We start from the raw sequence: 22,484 nt of genomic DNA, 5'->3' as shown, positions 1-22,484 counted from the left end.
ATTTATATATGTTGTATCCCTTTAGAAATGATAATTTTATTAAAAGTGCCCCATAACAAAGAAAAATCTGGCTCCGTCACTGGTCGTAAGATCACCTAAGCTCTGAAGCATATCTGACCTTTATGAACAAAGGGAATGGGTAAGGTTTTACCTCCACCAAAGTTGGTCGGGTGAATCCTTTCCCCTTTCAAAGTTATTGTGGAAATAATATTAAGTGAAACAAGTCACCAACTTCTTTAGTTAGGCGAGTTTTCTTAATTTTTTAACCAATAAGAAGCTAAAACTTCTATTTTTTTTGAATTCTGAAAACTATTTTTTTTTTTGTGAAAGTTTACTCAAAGATTTGTTTATACATGATCAACAAAATTATTTTAGAAGCACATAGGAATTTGTAATTTCAAAATCATTTTCATTAAAATAATTTGTTGATATATCACACCATGAGAGGTGGTAGCGTATTGGGCAACAAGGTGGTTCGACTTTTCTAAAGACTCGTGTTTTTATGAATCACAAAGCATGTTCCTTGAACTTAAGAGGGTGGACATAAAGGAGGGGTCAGTGGTGTTTCTGAATGAACTAATCACCCTTAAAAAATAAAAAATAAAAAATAAAAAAAACTTGAACTGGAAAGGGAGAAAATGAAAGAGAGAAATGCTTGAAATTAAATTAAGGACGAAAATGTAATAAATCAAAAGTTAAACGGCCATTTGTAATGATACAAATATAACTATTTAAATATACTTTCATACCAAAAACTACTAAAAATATTATGCAAATCAAATGTCTTTAAAAATGGGAGGCCATAAAATCAAACTTACGCAACACATATAAATTTGGGTTTTCGGATTTCGTATATGAAGTCAAGATTTGACGGCCAAGGGGGGAAGCGGCGGTCGCCGGAAAGTCCACCGGCCAAATATTTATGACAGGTTCATACTGTGGTTGCAATATTTGTCTGACTGGTTGGGAAGAAAGCCATGGATGACAAGGTTGTGTCCGGTTTGCCTACCACCCATTGGTTCCTCGTCCTGTCAATTTCTGTATGCCTCCCTACCCTCTGGTAATAAATGAAGCGCAACTGGAGGGCCGTGATCCGCCCCATTCTACGGCCACCGCCCCTCCCAAAATGGACCACCGCCTTCCATTCGATTTCTTTTCTCTCCCGGTTTTCTTTTTTAATGACGTAGCAACTTTTCAGCAGAGGGCTGCATAAGAAACCAGAGCAAATGCGAGCTGTGTTTTCCTCCACACCACCGCTGATCAGTTCGGCAGTAGGGGCCCCCAATCTCATTGAAAAGGGATTTTTGTTCTTAATTTGCTTAGAATCCTGATAAAATTGTAATGAACTTGATTTTCTTTTCTGTTCGGCCGGCGAGCGAGCGATCGCCGGGTAGAATGAAAGGAAAGATACCCGCGCGCCCGCATAGCTGTCAACGAAACCCTGCAGTCGTGGAGAAAAGTAGCCGGAGAAGGCGCTCCTTTTTCCGCCAAAGAACACTTAAAAAATTGATAGTTTATTTTATTCAAAAGCCTAGCGTTTCAGCTATATTCTAGATATACTGCTTCTATTTTTTTTTTTTATTTTAAGTAACGGTGATGTGGTATACATTTATTTTTCTAAAGTTAGATGTAAATTATAGAAGTCATCATTTGATTTCAATTGTGAAAATACAAAAATTTGTGTTTCTCAGCATTCTCCTGATTTTGGTTTGTCATTGATAAATTAGAGAAAGCCATGATATTACATTTCTTTTGGAACTACACTTGAATGTTTTAGATAAAGGTCAGTGGTTGTAGAAGCAAAGCCTTATTTATTTGCAAAATTATCAGCCAAACCGGCATTCTTTATACAAAAAATATTATGTTTATATTAAAATATGGCCAAAAGGAGGTGGCTGTGCAGAATCAAAATAAAAAATAAATCAGGGCATCCAAATCCTTCTCATCCTTCACTGTGTGGGGCCTCAAAATGCACACAAGGCTCTTCAATGTTAGGAATCATGCCACCAAACATGAGATGCTTGAAAGGGATAAATTAAAAAAGTATGGAAAATAAGCAAATGTATAATTATTTGCTAGCTAGCTTCTTTCTAGTTTTTATAAGATTTTCACCTCACTGATTTTTTTAAGTTTTGAACTGTACAGTTGGAACAATCGACGTAGTTTTCAGGACATTCTGTCTCTTTTTTTTTTTTTTGTTAAAAGAACAAAAACGACCTATTAAAGATATGGACCACCACTTACTATGGTGTTTGATAGAAGGAACATTATGTTCTTAGACTACATATCCTTTGGATGCATTGTTCTCATCCTAAGAAACATGGTAAGATGCATGATAGTTCTTTCTAAATGTAACGAGAAAAATGAAGCTTGGCAGGTTCATTGCGTACTAGACGATTAGATTTCTCACGAAACTCACTCAAACATGAGAGAATAGCGTCCAGCATTTTTTTTTTCTTATTATTCTGCAGTAGTTGAAAGGATTAATTAATCTAACAGGCTATGGTCTTTAGTACAAGCACCATAGTTCACGCTTCTTTATTATTAGAACTTCCAATCCACAGATCTCTCTCTGCTCATGGGTGGCATTTGACAACGGGAACACTAACATGTTGGTTCATGAATTTCTTCCAAATACATATAATACACAGCAGATTCATGGTTGCATTCTAATGTTTCACGAAACACTGCGTTACTGTTCTTTGACACCGAAAATATAACTCCATTTCAACAATGGTTCCAATATTTGCAAAATATAATTTTGGATGTTTGAGCAGCAAGTACGGACAGTCGCAAGAACTCAAATCAAAAATTGAGTTTGTGATAAATAAATTAAACTTTTTTATTATCACCCAAACGCAAATTTCAAGACACATGTGGAACTGGTCTTTTTTTTTTTCTTGCAAAAGCATATATGCAAGTGTTGTATTTGTAGTGTTATATATATATATATATATATATATATATATATATAGTTCTCAGTCCCTTTCAAGTTTTCATCAAATAATTACTTACTTGCAAGTTTTCATCAAATAATTACTTACTTGCAGGGTTGGAGGAAGAAATTTTTCGTGAACTGAAATACCATTTTTCAAAATTTTTATATAAAATAAGTGAATTTTTTTAAATTTTATATGTAAATTTTTGAGAAGGGTTTCACCCCTGCAGGCCCCCGTTAGCCGTGCTTACCTGTGTTTATTTAGTACATAAACATGTAAGTGATAGATATTATAGACACGGATGCGAAAAGTCATGCAAGGAAGTTTGAAAATTATTGATATGAGTGGTCACAACATCAAGGTGACCGTGTGGGTTGTTACATGAATGCATTGGTTAATTTAATTTCATATCATGAAGTGGGGGCTCCTTCCCTTTCCATCCATTAGATAGCATCCTTGTGTTTTTATTCTCTTCTGCTTTCTTCTTAATTAATTTTTTTTCTTCTTAATTACCTCTCCATTAAGAACAGAATTGATGCAATGTTCTCATACAATTTATGCGTGCTGGAGATAAATTATATTTAAGAAATTTTTAATTGTATGAATCTAATCTGATTACATGTGTGCATGTTCAAATAAAAGAAAAGTGGCAGTTGCATTGTGCAATCTGCCCTCCCATTTAAACGGATAGATTATCAAAATTCAAAATTATTATGAAGAACCTGTACTCGATACTTTCGCCTCTTAACTATAAAAATATCGTACATGCGGTAGGTGCATTTTCGTATCGTTTTGGTAAGATTCATCTATTGCGTAAGGAGAAAGAAAATCATATTGAACTCACAAGTTGTATGTGAATACAAATGGTTTTTTATCTTGAAATTAATTTGATTTCTAAGAAATCACTAAGAAATGTAAATGCAAGTCAGCGGAGTAATTAATTTGACTTTTTATCTTGAAATTCACATTCAAATATCACCAAAGGGATTCGATCCGTTGCATTTATTTTTTTATCTCGGGATTAAAACCTCAGTACATGTATTGGGTCTAAATATTCCAATCCCTTGACGACGTCCCCATAATGGCAGACCAGTACTGCTTTGACTGCTTTCTTGAGAGTCGAAAAAGATCGTGCGCGACTTCGATCCGGACAGGCTTGAAAAGTTAAGTTAGCCCTAGGCATGGTCCTTTACTGTTTTGACTTTCTCACTAGTCAGAGGGCAAAATATTATGAGCTATTAACTAACAAATAAAATAAGCAACAAAATGCAACAGAAAAATGGCAGTCCACAACATGATATGCGACTTGTAAGTATTTTATTTTCTACAGAAACGAGCCAACGACGTTTTTCATGCGATGAAATGAATGGTAGGTTGCAGATTCACAAGCCGGCCATTGCTGCATGTTGCCCTACATGGATTCTAATATTTTATGTAGGGAAGTTAAACTCTCTCTCTCTCTCTCTCTATATATATATATATATATATATATATATATATATATATATATATATGTCAGTCTTGGTGGGTGCTTCTACCTTTTTTTTTCTTATTCTATCTACATGTATATGAATCGTATGGTTGTGTAGAACATATATAGCATACTTCTGATCATGTGATTCAGCTCCCTTAGTGGGGAGAGAGGTAGAGAGAGAGAAAGGGGCGCTCTTTCAGAAAAGGAGAAGAGAATAAAGGCTTGTTCTGCGAATTATGGTGACATTTGTTGAGGCGGGGCTCCTGCCTTGGGTCCTTGCGGTGGCCTTAGCCATCTTGATTCTTGGGTTGCTCGACAAGAGGAGGGGAGGGAAGAGCAGAAGATTGCCGCCCGGAAGCAATGGGTGGCCCTTTCTTGGAGAAACAATAGCGTATCTGAAACCCCATGTGGCCACTTCCATGGGCGACTTCATGGAACAGCACATCTCAAGGTCACATATACCGCCGGCCGGAACTCTTAGATGCTAACATCTTATGATCTAAAATATTTCGTTTTTCTTCATTGTCAAAATCTGGCTTCTCCATGTATCTGTGCAGGTTTGGAAAGATTTACAGATCGAATCTGTTCGGGGAGCCGACGATCGTCTCGGCGGATGCTGAATTCAACCGCTACATATTGCAGAACGAGGGTCGTCTCTTCGAGTGTAGCTACCCGAAGAGCATACCGGACATACTGGGCAGGTGGTCGATGTTAGCGTTGGTGGGAGACATGCACAGAGACATGAGAGCGATCGCCGTCAACTTCATGAGCAGCGCCAGGCTTAGGAGCCAGTTCCTGCGGGAGATGGAAGCTCACACCTTGATAGTCTTGAGTTCCTGGGAAGACGGTCACACCTTCTCTGCTCACGAAGAAGCCAAAAGGGTATCACGAATCGATCGACAGCTCTCGAACTATAGTATACATCGCGCGTTGAAGTTAATTTCTTTTCTGAGTCAAGATCGTTCAATCACGTTTCTTGTTGTGGTTTGCGTTTTCAACAGTTTACATTCAATCTGATGGCGAAGCAGATACTGAGCATCGAACCCGGGAGGGATGAAACCGAGATGCTGAAGAGGGAATACTTCACGTTCATGAAAGGCGTCATCTCCGCTCCCATCAACCTCCCCGGAACCGCATATCGGAGAGCGCTCAAGGTACACAAGGAATGAGCACCGGCACGCCGGAGAGCGGCCGGTTTGCATGCGCTCTCTATCTTTCTGCCGGCTAATTTTTTGCCAAAAAAAAGAGATACCCAACTCGTGATAAACCACGTGCCTTCTCCAAAACTTAAATTTCCACGGCCCTGCAGTCCAGAACGAACATACTCCGAGTGCTCGAGCGCGAAATGGAGAAAAGGACGGAGAAGGCGAAGGGAGAGACGAGGACGACCGGGGTTGAAGCGGACGATGACGAGGACCTCCTCACTTGGGTAATGAGGCAAACCAACCTTCCGACGGAACAGATACTCGACCTCATACTGAGTCTGCTCTTCGCCGGCCACGAGACATCGTCCATTGCAATCTCTTTGGCCATCTACTTCCTGCAAGGCTGTCCTCGGGCAATGAAACAATTACGGGTTCGTCGCTTCTTCTTCTCTCCCTTCCAACTTTTGGCGTTATAAGTCACAGATCGCTATCTCCGCTCTATATGCATATCTCAAACTGTGGTCATTGATCACCACGTACGTCTTTTACTGTGTCCGAACCTGTTAATATATATATATATATATATATATAAGAGAAACTTAGGGTGTTGAAGAATCTGCCGGGAAGAAACCAAAGCATTCGTGGTCCTTGTTGTTTTGCGTCGCGTCGCGACGCCGAAGCCTTTAGGCATTGTCCGCTCTCCCACATGCGCCCTCACCCACATGATCATGATTCCCAGCAGCTAAAGTATCTTTAGGCCGCGCGCTGGGTGGTGGGTCTTTCCTTCTTGCTTCTTTTATCTTTTCCTTTTCTATATTATCATCATGTTGGTCGTCGAGTTTTCTACTGTTTCTTCCTCATTTAGATTTGTTTGGCCAGCAGGGTGGTCTGGTCTTTTTCATTGACCCAAGCGAGCGTCCATCCATTATTGTAGCTCACCTACCGTCTGCATCTTGACTCGTCCTCTTTATGAGTAAAAACATTTCCGTTCCTTTTCGCGATCGAGAGAGAAATAATGAAAACGCAACTTTCAGGAGGAACATCTTCAAGTTCATAGGCTGAAGAAGCAGGGGACCGATCTTCAACTCAGCTGGGAAGACTATAAGCGCATGGAATTCACTCATTGTGTATGTCTCTCTATGTATATAGATATATATGTAGTGCTCAAGATATTATTTTCTTGCATGCATACACATATACAGAAGAGAATTGCTGTTTGCTGAGAGCGGCTCGTCTGTTTCTGTGTGAAGGTCATCAACGAGACTCTTAGACTTGGAAACGTCGTTAGTTTTTTGCACAGGAAAGCTCTCCGAGACGTCAGATTCAAAGGTGGGGTGTATTCATGTATATACATATATATATGATCTCTGAATTTATGCACGCTGGTGCTTATATTTTCTGATTTTTCGATTTGATTGAAGGGTTCGACATCCCGTCGGGATGGAAAGTTCTTCCGGTCTTCACTGCGGCGCATTTAGACCCTTCCATCTACGACAACCCGCAGCAGTTCAATCCATGGAGATGGCTGCAGGCCGAAGAGGTTCTCTTTCCTCGATCATCACTTCTCTTTGAATTGACAATGCAGAGTTTCATTTGGCGAACGTAACGTACGTGGGCGCCGTCCCATTCTCCCATCATTTCTTTCGCCCCACCAAAAGCAAGAAAACGAGAACACGAGGAGACGAGGACACATGTGGGTGTGGGAGAGATATCCTTGTCCCTACCAATCACGTGGATGCGCCTCGATGGGGCTCATCATCAATGTGTGCCGCTGCCCTGCAACATGATTTCGACACGTAATTGCTCAGCGAATCTCCTTGGTGTGTGTCAGTGTGTGCAAGGGTGTCATTATCCATGCCTGAGGTCTGAAGTGAGAAAGAGAGAATTCAGAAGGGAAAAGCAGTAACAGTGAGAGAGAGAGAGACATCCATCTGATTACACTTCTTTCTACCTGAAACAGTAATGCAGTAATTCTTATGAAACTGAAAAATGTAGACATTAATCGTACTTGTCATGCATAAAAGCTTCAAAGTTCAAAAGGAAAGCAACTGGGAACCTTTTTCTTTCGACTGCTAAGTGTTGAGTAGAAAAGAAGTAATAGCGGTGCATACTGGTTATTTTATTGTTTATCTGTTGTCGCCTTCTGTTTCTAGATAACCAAAAAAGCCAGCACGTTGCTGGATCTCCCGCTTTCCCTTTCTTCAATTTAATCGAGCTTGTGCTCAATTGGTAATGGCGCTGCTTACGTGATTATGATTGTTTTCTCGTGATCTTTTACTTTGAGATTGATGTTTTGTTTGTATGATCTGATTTCCATGAGGGGCAGCAGCAGCAGGTGGGGGAAGGAAGAAGCAATGGCGTGAAGATGATGGTGAATTTGATGGCGTTCGGAGGGGGGCCGAGGCTGTGCGCGGGGATGGAGCTGGCGAAGCTGGAGATGGCGATCTTCCTCCACCACATGGTGCTCAACTTTCAGTGGGAGCCCTTCGAGCAGGATCACCCCCTCGCCTTCCCCTTCATCGAATTCCCCAAAGGCCTCCCCATTAGGGTCCACAAGCTTCCTGCCACCACAGTCGATTGGAATCCATGAGTGGGAATGGATTCATATTTACAGTATTAAATAAATAAACACCAACATCTCCTCTATCAATCTCTCCGTCTCGCCGCCTTTGTTTACTTAGAATCGAAGATTCAACGTGTATATTCCAAGTTCTTCGTCATGAAAAGATCTATGGCCCTTTCTTTCTGCGTTTCTTTCTCTCTCTCTTCCTACTTGTAATCGATGAATTTGAGTGATATTAATCATCTTAAATTTACAGTTTTTGCTTATTAATCTTCTGGCTACAACCATCTCGGACAACTCAATGGATTCTGCGACGATTTCCTGACAAAGAAATACCGAACACGTCTTTGTCATATGCACCACTACTTGCACATATGGATCGAACTGACGGAGCGCAAGTTATTAATAAGGTGTCGTCTCCTTCTGCCTACCACAGAGGTCGGCCCCCTCAGAACGTGGAAGAAATGGTCGTGTTCTCATTTTTCATCGACACTTGGATCCCTTAGGCTGTGTTTTATCGTCTGGCATCTTCAATCTAAGGATAGCACAGGTTTTACTAGATCCCAGGCCTCTTCCCACTCACGACCACAAACCCATGGTTATCACAATGATTGTGACTCAAATTTGAGATTCCCAACTGAGTAAGTTTGTTTAAGCTGGGGAGTTAACCAAACACGAACTAAAATCAACTTGGGATCTCATATCCCGGCTATCAAACATGGTCTCAATGAGTTATAAAGCACTATGGTTCCATCATAGTACTACCATTTACAAAGCCTTTTAATAATTGATCCACCTCTCTTTGTAGGTTACATGTTAATAAGACTTATCAAACCGGCAGTCGGAGCTAGAAAATTTTGGCTGAAGAGCACCAACATGTCACATTGACTTAGTAGTGGGATGGGTGCGGGACGAGTGCTTATAGGCATCTACTGAGGTAAGGTCTGGTGGCACCAGCTCCATCACATACAAGTTTTCATGGGTGTGCAGTGGCTTACGCCAACCCAATTGTAGCTCCGCCACGGGATCCATTTGCACAAAACACATCTTAGCAGGCTATGGAGTAATATGGTGAGACTCATTCCAGCACAAAACAAGCTCATGACCAGCAATACATGTGCACCAAAGGGATTTTGAGACGCTTTTATCATTTATGGGAAAGGGAATAAACATTTTATAACTTGTACTTTCCCTTTCCCATATTTTTTTGTCCTTTTGGGGGAATTTTTCTTTGGGCAGACCAGGAAAATTCTAATCATTGTGCACGTCAGTTATGTAATATACAACTAGCTTTGGAACTCGTTGCCCATTGGAGCCCTAAACTTGCATCACGAGGGGCATTTTGGTCATTGACTAAAATACATGTTTTAGACATTTTACAAAGAAATACTTTTTCCTTTTCTTTTTTTTTTTCTGCACCTACAAAGAGCGGTTTCCATTGGTCATTGAATATCTTTGGTGCCCAAACATTTAACCTTCATTCATGAAGTTAATATGAAAGTAAGCCATATTAGATGATTGCATTGGCCGTCTATGTGTAATCTACAGCATATACTTGGTTGCAATGTTATTGGATGATTTATTTCTCTACACCACATACTTGGTTGCCTTTACAGTTTGCCCTTGTACTGGGTATGTTCCGATCCATTTACGTCCCTACCTGTTGCATATTTGTATTTCTATGTACGTAGAAAAGAATGTGTGGAAGTGGAACAGAACACCAACTGGCTAAACCGTGTTCTTTAGGTAAGTTCAACCAGCTGGTTATACTCTTACATTGACACCAATTTCAACAACCAGATCTTTCTCCTGTTAAAGGAGTCGGACCCGGGGCAGAGCAAGAAAATTCTGGTTAAGGAGCACTTAGTATAAAATTTTAAATTTTTAAACGACATCAATTTGTAAACGAGAAAAATGACTCAAAAATATCAACAAAAAAATAAAATGTTTTTGGGGTCAAGTTGGGTAATTTCCCACATATAGCCCACACCTGCCTCCGTCCCCGAGTTAAACTTAAAGAACTTGTAGTATAAGGCAAAGAGTTCAAAAAGCTAGAATTCATTGTTCTTCTCTACAAGGTTAGAAAATTTGGAGTTTGAAGCAGGAGTATTTTGGCCTTTTAATTACACAATTCTTGGCCTTTTCTTGTTTGTTTATGCTCATTCCAGTAAAATGCCAAGAGCTTTACCTTGCAGCCAATCGCTCATACTCCTCTAAAGAGTTTGGGAGTCTCTTGCACAAAGGATTGGATAGAGTTCCAATATATCTTATCGATTATTAAGTGCTAACTTCCGCATGAACTTTCACCTAATGATTCAGCATATATAATTCAAATCAACTTGCATTAGCTCTGGAGTTGCTTAAAGGAGAGGCAAACTCTTAGTTTAGTTAACCAAAGAAATTTAGACGCTTGTCAGAGTTCATAACAACATCTAAACCACGAACTTTTAAAAAAAAATGCTGTACTTGAGTACAATTTTCTTTAATTTGGCGTATTTGATAGTCGCGAAGCCAGAAATTTTTAGCCGAGGAACAATTATAACAACTTTTAGGCATGGTCCAAGTGGCACCCCATGTAACTGGTCCTAATTCATTATTGAAAATGAATGGATCTGCGTGGGCAGCGGCCCACGCTCACGACTAAATCCACCACTGCTATCTGTGGTGGAGAAGGGATGAACTAAGTATTTTATTACAAATCCAAAACAGAAAGGTGCAAAATAAAATCCAGTCATGGCAGAAAAAGAAGATATGAGAAACACCCATATATACAGTACATACATCACGTACTAGCAAATAGAAAAATGGGGGCACCTGATCGTGTGTGTGTATATATATATATATATATACTATTTCAATGGTCTCTGCATATTTTGAATACTGGGTTTGTCCAAACACAGATAGGCAGATATTTGGAATGCTGATGCATCGGGTTTATATCGAATATCCAATTTGAGTTGGGTCCACATATGCTATCTAATCTTGCTCTAAGAAAGGAAAAGAAAAAAACGAACGAGAAAAGGTTAGGATTTGGCTTCACTTATTGGAAACCCCAGTGAGTTTGAGATCAATAATGAACAATATTTCAAGTATTATTTCTATGGTAAAGTGCGTTTGTCTAGATCATGAATAGCTTCTTCAATTTTGTTGAAGTTCACTTGTATCTAAATCTCCAAAAAGTGGATGATCTGTCTGTGGCATTTATCTTCCTATAGATCTGTCATGAATATTGGGTCCTCTTTGTTAGTTTAGTGGTCTTCTTATCATTCCAAGCCTATGACCATACTAATCGCAAGTTCTTGAATTTTATTCGGATCTAGGAAGATCATGATCAGGATTTGAAACCCATGAACATAAGATAAGACCCTTGCCCTCAATCTATTCTGATCTGAAATGATGATCAGGATTGAATCCCATGAATGTAAGATCAGACCTAAAATCTCACAGCACACACACACACACACACACATATATATATATATATATATATATCATGCTCCTAGAACTGTTTTCTCATGAAAATTGATCACCAGGCTTGATCTCATTTGAAAGCATTCGCTCAAACTTGGCCTTCAAAGTTTGAAAAGAGCTGCTAATAGGCGCATCATCATTGAAATCAAACATAACTGAATCTGATTGAAGCATATCCACGATGCAATATTAACAAATAAAATTCCTTGCATGAACCATGTTGATTCTTCTGTTCTTATTTTTTACTGCATGCTTTGGGAAGGAATACCTTTAAATCTAAGTAAAGGTCACCTCAACACGGACTTGAAGGTTCGTATGAGGAATCGAGAATGTTTACTTCGGTACTTCTATGCGTGCAACTCAGTAATTGGTATACATAGTTTGAAACTTCTGTGTATTATTGCCTGCATGAAGAAGGAATAGCTTCCGGCAGTGGTTGAGGCCCACACTTAAAAGAATTTCACTAGAATACCTATTAACTCAAAAATATCTGAATATCCTGGCTCCTGGCAGGGGCGGAGGCAGGTGTGGGCAATTGCCCACATGGACCCCAACGAACTTATTTTTATATTGACATTTCTGAATAACTTTTTTTTATTTACATAATGGTATCCCTTGAAATTTAAAAATTTTATAATTATTGCCCCTTAACGTGAGCACGTTCTGAATAAAATACGCCAGCTTCTGCAAAATGCTCTTGCACTAAGAATGCTTAAAAGGAAGAATACAGAGGCAGTGCAACTTAAGAGGGGAATTTGATTGCAAGAGAAATTTGTAATATCTTCTGCATGGTTTCAGTAGTTAAATAAATACGAGACACAAAAACATTCATACTTCTACAATCTTCAGTAACATTCATGCTCGCTCAATGTTGTGGTTTCGTGGAAGCCTCCTCCTCTTTCTCTGGACTCGACCAATGAGAACAAGTGCTTTGCATCAAATGGGCGAAGGCCATGGAGGATCATGCCGGAGCGTGGCTGCATGGGCACCGCAGCCGCTCTTCCTCCACCAACCACCACCCCTCCCCTTTCCTCAATTCAACGCCGTCGCCGTGGCCACCAGCGCCACCAGTCGCTCCGGCGGATGCGTGTACGCATCTTATGAGAGGACCCTCTACACTCCCATAAAATTTTGCATAAATTCAATGGCAATGCGATCTTCAGATAAGAATTCAGTTCATAATTAACTTGAGCGTTATAAAGGAAAGGAAATCAACATGTCGATTTAAATTTATGCTTTACTCGAAAGATTAAACTTGGAACTTGAGCTGGGGAGCTGGAAAAACTACAGTCAAGGTTCCTCCTGTTAACAGCACTAGCCCACGCCTGGGCTCGGGAGTTGATCGGGAGATTCGAAAAGGCGTCGGCCTGGGTGGTTCCGTTCACGAGCCCGATTCTCCTCTTCCATTTTTTTCCTAGAGTGGCTTGGGAGTGAGTTCTTCTCTGACCCTCCGTCGCGCCGGCTGCCTGCCTTCCCTCTCCTCCCTTCCCTCGGCCTACTCCTCCGCCTGCTTGCCTCGTACCTCTTTCTCTCGATTACCTACCTGTTCCTGGGAGGCGAAGAAGGATGTGGCGCTGCGTCTCTCGTGGCCTTCGCCTTGCGTCCCAGAAACCCCGCTCCTCCGCGTCGTTTCTCAATGGAGCTCCCCCTTCCAGCCTCTTCAGATCGTTCTCCTCTTCCTCCACGGTGATCATATGAACGATTCGCGTTTGCCCTTTTGTTTAATTTCCTTGTCCATTTCCATTCACTGTACTTTTGGGGATCCGTTTCCTTTCATGTTGACTTTCCACGTTTCGCTCGCTCTTCCTGCTAAAGTGATCTCCATTTCGCTTCTCCTTTGCGAATTTGTTTCCACAGGCAGCGGGAGAGCGGTCATCGTACACGATTGTAGATCACACATATGACGCGGTGGTCGTCGGAGCAGGAGGCGCCGGCCTCAGGGCGGCTATTGGACTCTCTGAACACGGCTTTAACACCGCCTGCATCACGAAGCTCTTCCCCACTCGTTCCCACACCGTCGCCGCTCAGGTGACTCTTCATTGTTGCGTTTTTTTTCAAGCTGAACGACCTTCAAGTCACTGATATTGTCTTGCGACCGAAAGTTTTTTTCTTTAATTTTTTGTCTTCATAAACTTGTTATTATTCTTCTTTTTACGATGTTTTTGTTGATGCATTAGCTTTCCTTTCAGAGCTGTGGGATCCAGTCAAAGTTTTCTATTCCGATTGTTTTTTGTGGTCCGTCGGACTACAGTTCGCTTGGCTAGAAAGACCACCCATGTTATGGGATGTGGAAGTTGTAGATCCTTGGACATAAACGGAAGGATTTATAAGCAGCATGTGAGTTTAAATCGTCAACAAAATTAGAGATCGACACTGGATTTTTTTTTTTTAATTACAGTAGGAATGTTGTCGACATTGGACAAATCAAGACAACTATTATTAGGCGGAAGGATAGATGCATTGCCAGCTTCAATAATGGGGTGGCTAGTTCCACCTTCCAGTAACTGCTTCTTCTTTACCATTATGCAATATCAATTTAATCTGCTTGGTTTCACGTTCAATCATGTGAAATGCCTTGCTGCAATCAGTGTACAGAATTCCATGTTCGTTTTCCTTTAAATTTATCCGTGTAATGTTGCTAGTAAGAATTGTTTCTCTTTAATAACTTGAATATTCACTGCTTTGTCCTCCATATTTTTACTTCTCGGCATTTTTTTTTTTAAATTTTCAGCACCCTCTGGGTCGTATTGAGGATCGTTTTTATGTTGACAATTTGCTTGAACATATTCTAGCACTCTACATAGAAATAGGTTCTCTTCCCTGATTGTTGGAATTAGGAAGAAGATTGGGTCTGTGGAGACTGTCACAGCCTTCTTGATTATTGACCATGTAATGGTTTTGTTTTGCATTAAATGAACTTCATCTTGTAGATCCTTGTGTTACGATTGTAACCAGCTCCTCCTGAGCATCTCCAGTTTGGATCTCTCCCGTAGGATTCCCAAAGGCATCCCATTGTGGAAGGTTTTTTCCCTCAGATTCTCAAATGAAGGCGGCATGAGAAAACAAGCAAAATGGTGGCGAAAGTATGATATTTTGGTTGCAGCAAACCAGAGGCTTGTTATATTGTATTTTTCTTTGCCGCTTCATGACTTGCCATAGGAAGTTGATCTGGACTGGTCTTCAGCTTATTGAGTTATTCCTTAATAGCGTGGTTCTCTTTCTAATATCATAGATTTTCTTCTCCAAAAACATGACTTCAGAGTTAGACATTTGGTAATATGTCTAAACTAGTATTAACCAAACAACTGAGGTTATGTAGTCACCCAGGGTTTTTGACCGGAAGAGAGGATGTGATCCCATCAGGGTGCTGAAAAGGACATTGACTCCTCATAAAAAGAGTTATTATGGTGAAAAAGCAATATTGATCTATAAAGTGTAAACACCTCCGGTCCTCCTTCTAAAGGAGTAAACTCAAACAAAAGGGATGCTGCAGAAAATCATGTTAGTGTATGATCTTTGTATAGAGAATGATGGACAGTGTGAACATGTAGATTCCATAAAAAGGATTTGAGAGTCAAATGAAATAAGAATGACCAATCAACATCAATTTTTAATCAGGAAGAATATAAGACAGATTTGGACAGAGACAAAATTTCAGAACTAAAACATGTGGAAATTTCAGAATCGGAACATGCAATATGAATAATATTCTGACTTGCTGCTACTTGATTTTCATTTCCAACTTTAGAATTAAAGCAAGAAGGATGTGCAGATTTACTTCAGGATCAAAACTAAAAGAAGAAGGATCGTTACCTATGTCACTGTCAACTTAGTCTTTTGATCAGAAACAAAACGATAACTGAAAGGAAGAATAAGAAACAACGCCAAGAAAGAAAACAGACTGAAATAAAAGCAGGAAGATAGAGGAAAGGATGAAAGGGAAAAGGATGTCTTGATAGATTGAAACAGAACCAACAGAGAAAGTTCAAGGTCTTTTAGAGCCAGTTGAGTTACTTATTGAAGCCAAGTTTTGTCTTAAACCATGTTATAAGCTAACTTGAACTGGGCCTTTTTATATATCATCTTTGTACATAGGAATCCAAGATTTGTGACATTAGAATTTGGGCATTTTGAATTGTATATTTTCCCTAGGATGGGTCTGTATCATTAAAACAAGGTACATTGGAGATATGAGTTTCCTTCAAATTCTTTTGAGCATAAATCCAGCCTCCAGGTTAACTGTAATTTTTCCTTTGAGTCTACTGACATTTCTCAAACCTTCCTAAATATGTGCGAGGTTTGAGAAATTCCTGACAGTAAGGTCTGCCATAATTTGAATTTGAACTATTTTGCAGATGAGAAAATCTTAATCATAGAGTTTGTCACAAAAGTGAAATTCAACTAGCTAACAAACTAATTTTGTATGGGAAACTTATGAGTGCATATGGTGGTCATATGGGGACAATTTCTTTTTTATCTAATTAAGTCAATAGATTTGATGCAGGGAGGCATAAATGCAGCTTTGGGGAATATGACTGAGGATGATTGGAGGTGGCATATGTACGACACTGTCAAAGGAAGTGACTGGTTAGGTATATTAGTTATATAAGTGTCTTATCGGTATTTCCATAAATCTTTTCTAGTATAACTGGGACTTTTTTAATAGGATTGAATATTTTGATAAGCTTGTCTTTATTTCCTGAATTTTCGTTAGAGCTCCCATTTATTACTCATTCATGTTCTCAGGTGATCAAGATTCAATTCAGTACATGTGCAGAGAGGCTCCTAAAGCAGTTATTGAGCTTGAACATTATGGTTTACCATTTTCTCGGACAGAGGAAGGGAGAATATATCAACGTGCATTTGGTGGCCAGAGCCTGAACTTTGGGAAAGGTTTGGTGGTCTATATTGAACTGTGAAGTTCTTCAGATATATGACTTTTCGGTATCATCCTGCTCATTAATGATAACATGAATATAGGTGGCCAGGCATATCGTTGTGCATGTGCTGCTGATCGAACTGGACATGCCATGCTTCACACACTATATGGTCAAGCTATGAAGCATAATACACAATTTTTTGTTGAGTATTTTGCATTGGATTTGATCATGGATAGCGATGGTGAGTAACCAGCTTGATGAATAACTTCATTGGTTTTTAATCCTGCCTTATTTGGTATTTGCTTGCATTGAAAGTAGTATAAACCATTTTTCAGGAGCTTTAAGTATAAATTCAGGGAAAATAATTTATGGTGCTAAGCTTTCACGTTTGGATTTTGGCCTTCCTATTTTTATTCCATACTGTCTGTGCATAAATGTTGAGCCCGTACTTAATGCAACTGCTGTGATGTGTATCTACCTGAACTCATGAAGCATAAAAAAGGACAAAATTGCTCAGGATTCCTGTTTTTTTTTTCTTTTAAATATTTTCTGACTTTGTGATTTTGTCTCTAAATGTTCATGTAGATTTGCTTTCTAGTTGTTGACAAGAATTGAAATTGTGCTCCAGGTTCTTGCAGAGGAGTAATTGCTCTTAATATGGAGGATGGTACTCTTCATCGGTTCCGTGCAGCTAATACCATCTTGGCCACAGGGGTAATCTTCTTACAGTTAGTCATCACGTGGTGTTCAGAGCTAGAGTCTGTGATTGCCTAATGTGTTATATTTACTTGTTTTATCAGGGGTACGGCAGGACATATTTCTCTGCAACTTCTGCTCATACCTGCACTGGGGATGGTAATGGAATGGTGGCTCGTGCTGGGCTACCTCTACAGGTTGGTGATGTTTAATTTTTATCCAGTACGATGGTTTCATAACTTATGTGAGGCCTCTGTGTTTTTTCTATGCCTTTTTGACAACCTAATACTTATGCAGGACCTTGAGTTTGTGCAATTCCATCCTACTGGTATTTATGGTGCTGGTTGCCTCATTACTGAAGGTTTCTAAAGTTCTTTTCCTTCTCCATGTTTGTATTGTTAGTCTTCATTTATTTCAGATCCTAGATCCTAGTTTAATTCTTCTAATGAAATACAGCAAGACACTGCATGCTGCTGGACTGTGCTACTGATACAGTTATGAAAGATTGTGTAATAGAATGCCTTGTCTTTGGAAGTCTACTTCTACTAGTCTTGTAATGTTTTTCTTTGCCTGCAATTTTGTAGGGTCTCGTGGTGAAGGTGGCATTCTTCGGAACAGTGAGGGTGAAAGATTTATGGAGAGATATGCCCCAACAGCAAAAGATCTTGCATCAAGAGATGTTGTTTCAAGGTCAATGACTATGGAGATTCGTGAGGGTCGTGGTGTAGGTACTGTCAAGAGCTTTAAATTGATTTTTACTATAGTAATTTTTTTCCTTTGTGGGTTCAAGCATTTTCTGGCTTCAATTGAGATGAATACTGATTTGACATACTCAGGTCAGGATGTTATTTCTTGACGAAGCAATGTAGTGGTAGTTACTTAATAGGTCTCTCTAGAAATCCTGCATTTTGAAGAATTTTAAAGAATTAGGCAGGTCCAAATTGACTAGATATCCATTTGTGCTTTCATCGCCCTGTTTGGACCGTGTAAACAGTTAGCCCAACATGCATTTTGTCATCTACTTTCACTTGTGAGTTTATCCTCCACCACTATAAGTAGCAATATTTTTCCTAATTCACTAATATGCTTTGTGCATGCTCACTGCCATGATGGTGTACATGTCCTTTCTATGCCATCTCTATTTCTCAGAGAATCAATTACTGGCCTGAGACCACTACTTGAAAGTTCCAGGTCCTGCTCTTGTATCTAATCAGAGTTTAGGCATTTCATGTTGTATAGCTCTTTTTCTGAGTTTAGTTTTCCAAAAATTGATTCTTCTTCCATTAGCTTATGCAAAAGTTATCTCGAAGAACTTTCTTTGAGGGCTATGCATATGTCAACCTCTTTTTTCTGTGCATAATTTGCATATGTTAGGTTTCCATAGAAAAATTGCATACATAGGTATTTAGGACTTTGATTTTACAAATTTAGTGAACCTAAATGCTTTTGGACATGCATATTGCGGTAGCTGCATATGCCCTATCAGAGTCTGACAGATGTCTCCAATGGACTCTCTAATTTCTAGTCATTAGTTACTGACAGTGTTCCTATTTCCCTGAATGCTTCTTTCTGTAAATCAACCTATCATCTAATATGGTTTTCATTCTCCACAGGACCATTGAAGGACCACATATATCTCCATTTAAATCATCTGCCACCAGATGTACTGAAGGAGAGACTTCCTGGTATTTCCGAAACTGCTGCCATTTTTGCTGGTGTTGATGTTACGAAAGAACCTATCCCTGTTTTGCCAACTGTTCACTATAATATGGGTGGTATACCTACAAACCACCATGGAGAGGTATGTATTGTAAATTCTTTTATCCTTCCATTCTTTGAGCTTAATGGATGACCTTGTTTTGCCCTGTTCACACCTTTGCTTCTAGGTGGTCCATATTAAAGGAGACAACCCAGATGCTGTTGTACCTGGACTACTGGCTGCAGGTGAAGCAGCTTGTGCATCAGTTCATGGAGCCAATAGGCTTGGGGCAAATTCTCTTCTTGACATTGTTGTCTTTGGTCGAGCTTGTGCCAATAGGGTTGCAGAAACTTGTAAGCCAGGTAACTTCTCTATAGAAATGTCTGGTTTCACTAACTCCTTTTAGAATGGATTTTGAATGTAATTTTTTCTAATAGAAGAAATTAGAACATCATTTTTCTGTTACATAGGTGATCAGCAGAAACCTTTAGGCAAGGATGCTGGGGAGAGAACCATTGCATGGTTGGATAAACTAAGGAACTCAAATGGTTCATTGCCTACTTCAAAGATACGTTTGAATATGCAAAGAGTGATGCAAAATAATGCTGCTGTATTTCGCACACAAGAAACTTTAGAAGAAGGTAAACAAGAATGTTGGCCTTTCCCTCCAAATTTGTTAAATGTATGGAATATTCTGACCTGGTTCATATAAATTTATTTTTCACTGATTTAATGAAAAAAAAAACATTAGGTTGTAAGCTGATTGACCAAGCATGGGAGAGTTTCCATGATGTGAAGATACGTGACAGGAGCCTGATCTGGTACATTCAGTGTTTGATTTTCTTATTATGTTCTGATCATGACCTTGATGTTACTCATCTCTGCCTTATGGTCTCAGGAACTCAGATTTGATTGAGACAATAGAACTGGAAAACCTTTTGATAAATGCATGTATCACTATGCACTCTGCGGAGGCAAGAAAGGAAAGCAGAGGAGCACATGCTCGGGAAGATTTCGCAGTAAGATCATATCTGATTACTGGTTACTCTTTTCCCAACTCCGTGGCTCATTTTCTTGACCATATTGCCTTTTTCTTGCAGACGAGGGATGACGCAAACTGGTTGAAACATTCATTGGGGTTAGCTCTCTCTCTCTCTCTCTCTCTTTCGTGTGCATGCATGCACACAGGCATGTTTGTTGAAAATGACCCCCACACACTAAATCATGCCCTTGAATCTTCATTAAATTTTTGTCTACAGGTTTGTATATGTTTAAGTTGTTGGGACACATTAATCATAGTACATTGGTTGTGGCACATATAACCGATATCAGGTTAAGAATTTGAGTCACCTACCTTGAATAATAATTATGAAGTACTAAATTTTTGATTTAGTTGAACAAAGTCTAGATATTTTTCCTTACAAGTATAAAAAGGAACTTTATGTTGATAAGGTGGTTGGATGTCATTGTGAAGCAGAATGAGACTGGGAAATGCAAGTTTAATTCTTTAATTCTGTGACATTAAAACTGATTTGGTTAGAGGATGTTGGGCTTCTTTTTCAGGTCCTCCTTGACCTGGGAGCTTTTATTTTGTATGAGCAAAAATAATTTAATGGAGCCTAGTTATTATCCTTTGTTGAGAAGTTAGTAGGTGAAATCACTGGAAAAAGTAACGACACAAAAATATATTCAAAGTCAAAAGACCTAAATCGTATGACATGCAGAAGAAATTGGCAGAAGCCACTGTCTTGTAGTGGTGCCCAGATTATGGCCATAATGTAAGCGTTTGGTGCTCAAGTCAAGCGAATTTGGTAGCCATCAAAGGTGATTGACAGCTCGTTGGAGTAAGGTAATTGGTATGGGTTTTAAGTCCAACGGTCATATCACCCAGTTTGTCGGTTGAAAGAACAAAAGAAGAGAACATCGAGTCTTCTGTTGTACAGTTTCGTTGTTTATTCCAGGCCCACGTATGATTATTAGAGGGTCAATTCGTTGTTTGAGATCACGAGTTGCTGGTGACTATCATAATTTTTTTACCGGACAGGTATATTTATCAGGTGAACTGACCATCTAAATGGATTACAGGTACTGGGAAAATGGCAAGGTTCGGCTGTCATACAGACCTGTTCACATGAACACATTGGATGATGAAGTTGAATCATTTCCGCCGAAGGCACGCGTCTATTGAGCTACATGCAGGGTACAAGCAGGTGGTTCATCCTGTAATAAGAGCAGTTCCAATAAGTATGGATGATTATCCAAAAGTCCCTTCCATGTTCACGGTTAGGTCGTTACAAAGGCATGGGTGGTGTGATGTTTCGGATTCACGTAATGAATGCATTGGTTCTTTCCGGTGCAAAGATACTTTTCCTTTAGAGTCTGCTCTTTTGGACCTTTTAACTATTTGTTCTGATCATTCAGAGTCAGCTGTCGGTGAAAAAGAGAAGCAAATTTTCTGAAATCATCAGGCATGTCTTTGCACTATTTAGAACATGTATTGTGAGACTGCCTAATTTCTTTCCTTGTGGAGGAGAACCGTGACAATACTGATCTCTGTGTGTGTGTACACACATTTCATTTTGTCAATTGTTTGTTCACTTGTTCTGATCTAGTCCTATCCGAACAACTGTTCCGTCGGTGCACCCTTCGGCCCATAGGGTTGGAAATGAATCATGCAGGAAAAATCCTTCAGCGCAGTATATCCAGGAATGAAACGCTTGATTCTATCGGCAGCGTCCGGGTAATAGATGCTTGGAAAATTTCTGGCCAGATACTCGCTTTATTGCTGCATCAGAACGAGAAAGGATCAGGATCCTGCAACAAGTTAAACGGGTGAAGAATCATCATGACTCTCAGGGTGAAGGCAAGAAGTTTGATCAAAGATCTCCTTCTTGGTTAAGTTTCTGCCATTGATTTGGCTGTCTTTTTCGGTCTCTCACGGTAAATCAACAATCGCGTCAGTATTTTTTTGACAGGATGCTTTGTGGACAACTTAATTAGCCTGCCACTAGCCAGCTTTCGACATGCAAACGGTCCTGTTCTTCCTACCCGACAAACTTTCTTTCTCCTGGTCTTCTTCTCGTTGGCATTTTCGGCAGCTTCCAGTGAACAAACTGGGCAGCTGTCTCTCACCCAATTGACCATTCCTCCCGGAAGATAACAGAGCTTCAGGGCGCAATTTCACAAACAGGGAAATAAGTGGGACTCAACGTCAGAGGAGAACGATTTTCTTGGATCATGTCATTGTCATGATGAAAATTTAGTCTGCCCCCACAAGTTTGCTTCTTTGACATGAGAGTTAATCTCATGAAAGTTTTTCTATTTTCACCTATGATTGAAACAGGCGGCACCAAATAGTTCGCCTGAAGTTAAGCCACTGTGTATCCCATCTGTGTCGGGGTAGGTGTTTGGTGGAGCAGTTCCAAATTCGGTTAGACAGCCAAGCGGGAGTGTCTCTGTTCACGGTCCGGCACAGCACACTGCGGTGGCCATCAGTCGACTCGGCACTCTCCCTTCTCCCTTATTTAGTAATATACCCCCCTCAATTTATTTCATTGTGGTACTTATTAGAACTCGATGTGACCACCACCACATGAAACGTCCCCTACTCCAAGAAG

The 22,484-nt window shown here is 39.8% G+C and overlaps 2 protein-coding genes across 4 annotated transcripts; both read left to right on the top strand.

The window, feature by feature from the left end:
• The first annotated feature begins 4,558 nt into the window (after nt 1–4,558).
• On the top strand, nt 4,559–8,376 carry LOC116260033 (cytochrome P450 90B1). Of its 2 annotated transcripts, none has more exons than XM_031638098.2 (8): nt 4,559–4,864; nt 4,971–5,295; nt 5,415–5,567; nt 5,723–5,989; nt 6,593–6,685; nt 6,809–6,887; nt 6,980–7,098; nt 7,888–8,376. In XM_031638098.2, the coding sequence occupies exons 1-8, from the start codon at nt 4,650–4,652 to the stop codon at nt 8,146–8,148; spliced, it is 1,512 nt and encodes a 503-aa protein (XP_031493958.1). In that variant the 5' UTR covers nt 4,559–4,649; the 3' UTR covers nt 8,149–8,376. The 2 variants fall into 2 exon arrangements, with proteins under 2 accessions (XP_031493958.1, XP_031493957.1); XM_031638097.2 differs by having other exon boundaries at nt 4,560–4,864; nt 7,885–8,376.
• Nucleotides 8,377–12,818: 4,442 nt separating this feature from the next.
• LOC116261372 (succinate dehydrogenase [ubiquinone] flavoprotein subunit, mitochondrial) lies at nt 12,819–21,478 on the top strand. Of its 2 annotated transcripts, XM_031640101.2 has the most exons (16): nt 12,819–13,278; nt 13,450–13,620; nt 16,097–16,184; nt 16,339–16,485; nt 16,573–16,713; nt 17,101–17,186; nt 17,273–17,365; nt 17,466–17,529; nt 17,753–17,896; nt 18,782–18,969; nt 19,055–19,229; nt 19,338–19,508; nt 19,619–19,688; nt 19,766–19,886; nt 19,968–20,005; nt 20,953–21,478. In XM_031640101.2, the coding sequence occupies exons 1-16, from the start codon at nt 13,159–13,161 to the stop codon at nt 21,053–21,055; spliced, it is 1,920 nt and encodes a 639-aa protein (XP_031495961.1). In that variant the 5' UTR covers nt 12,819–13,158; the 3' UTR covers nt 21,056–21,478. The 2 variants fall into 2 exon arrangements, with proteins under 2 accessions (XP_031495961.1, XP_031495963.1); XM_031640103.2 differs by lacking the exon at nt 12,819–13,278 and having other exon boundaries at nt 13,479–13,620; nt 16,086–16,184.
• The last annotated feature ends 1,006 nt before the right edge of the window (nt 21,479–22,484 follow it).

The sequence above is a fragment of the Nymphaea colorata genome, chromosome 9 (genome assembly GCF_008831285.2).
Source record: "Nymphaea colorata isolate Beijing-Zhang1983 chromosome 9, ASM883128v2, whole genome shotgun sequence".
Classification (NCBI taxonomy): Eukaryota; Viridiplantae; Streptophyta; class Magnoliopsida; order Nymphaeales; family Nymphaeaceae; genus Nymphaea; species Nymphaea colorata.
The sequence above is the reverse complement of the archived record's forward strand: the minus strand, read 5'-3'. Positions and strand labels throughout refer to the sequence as shown.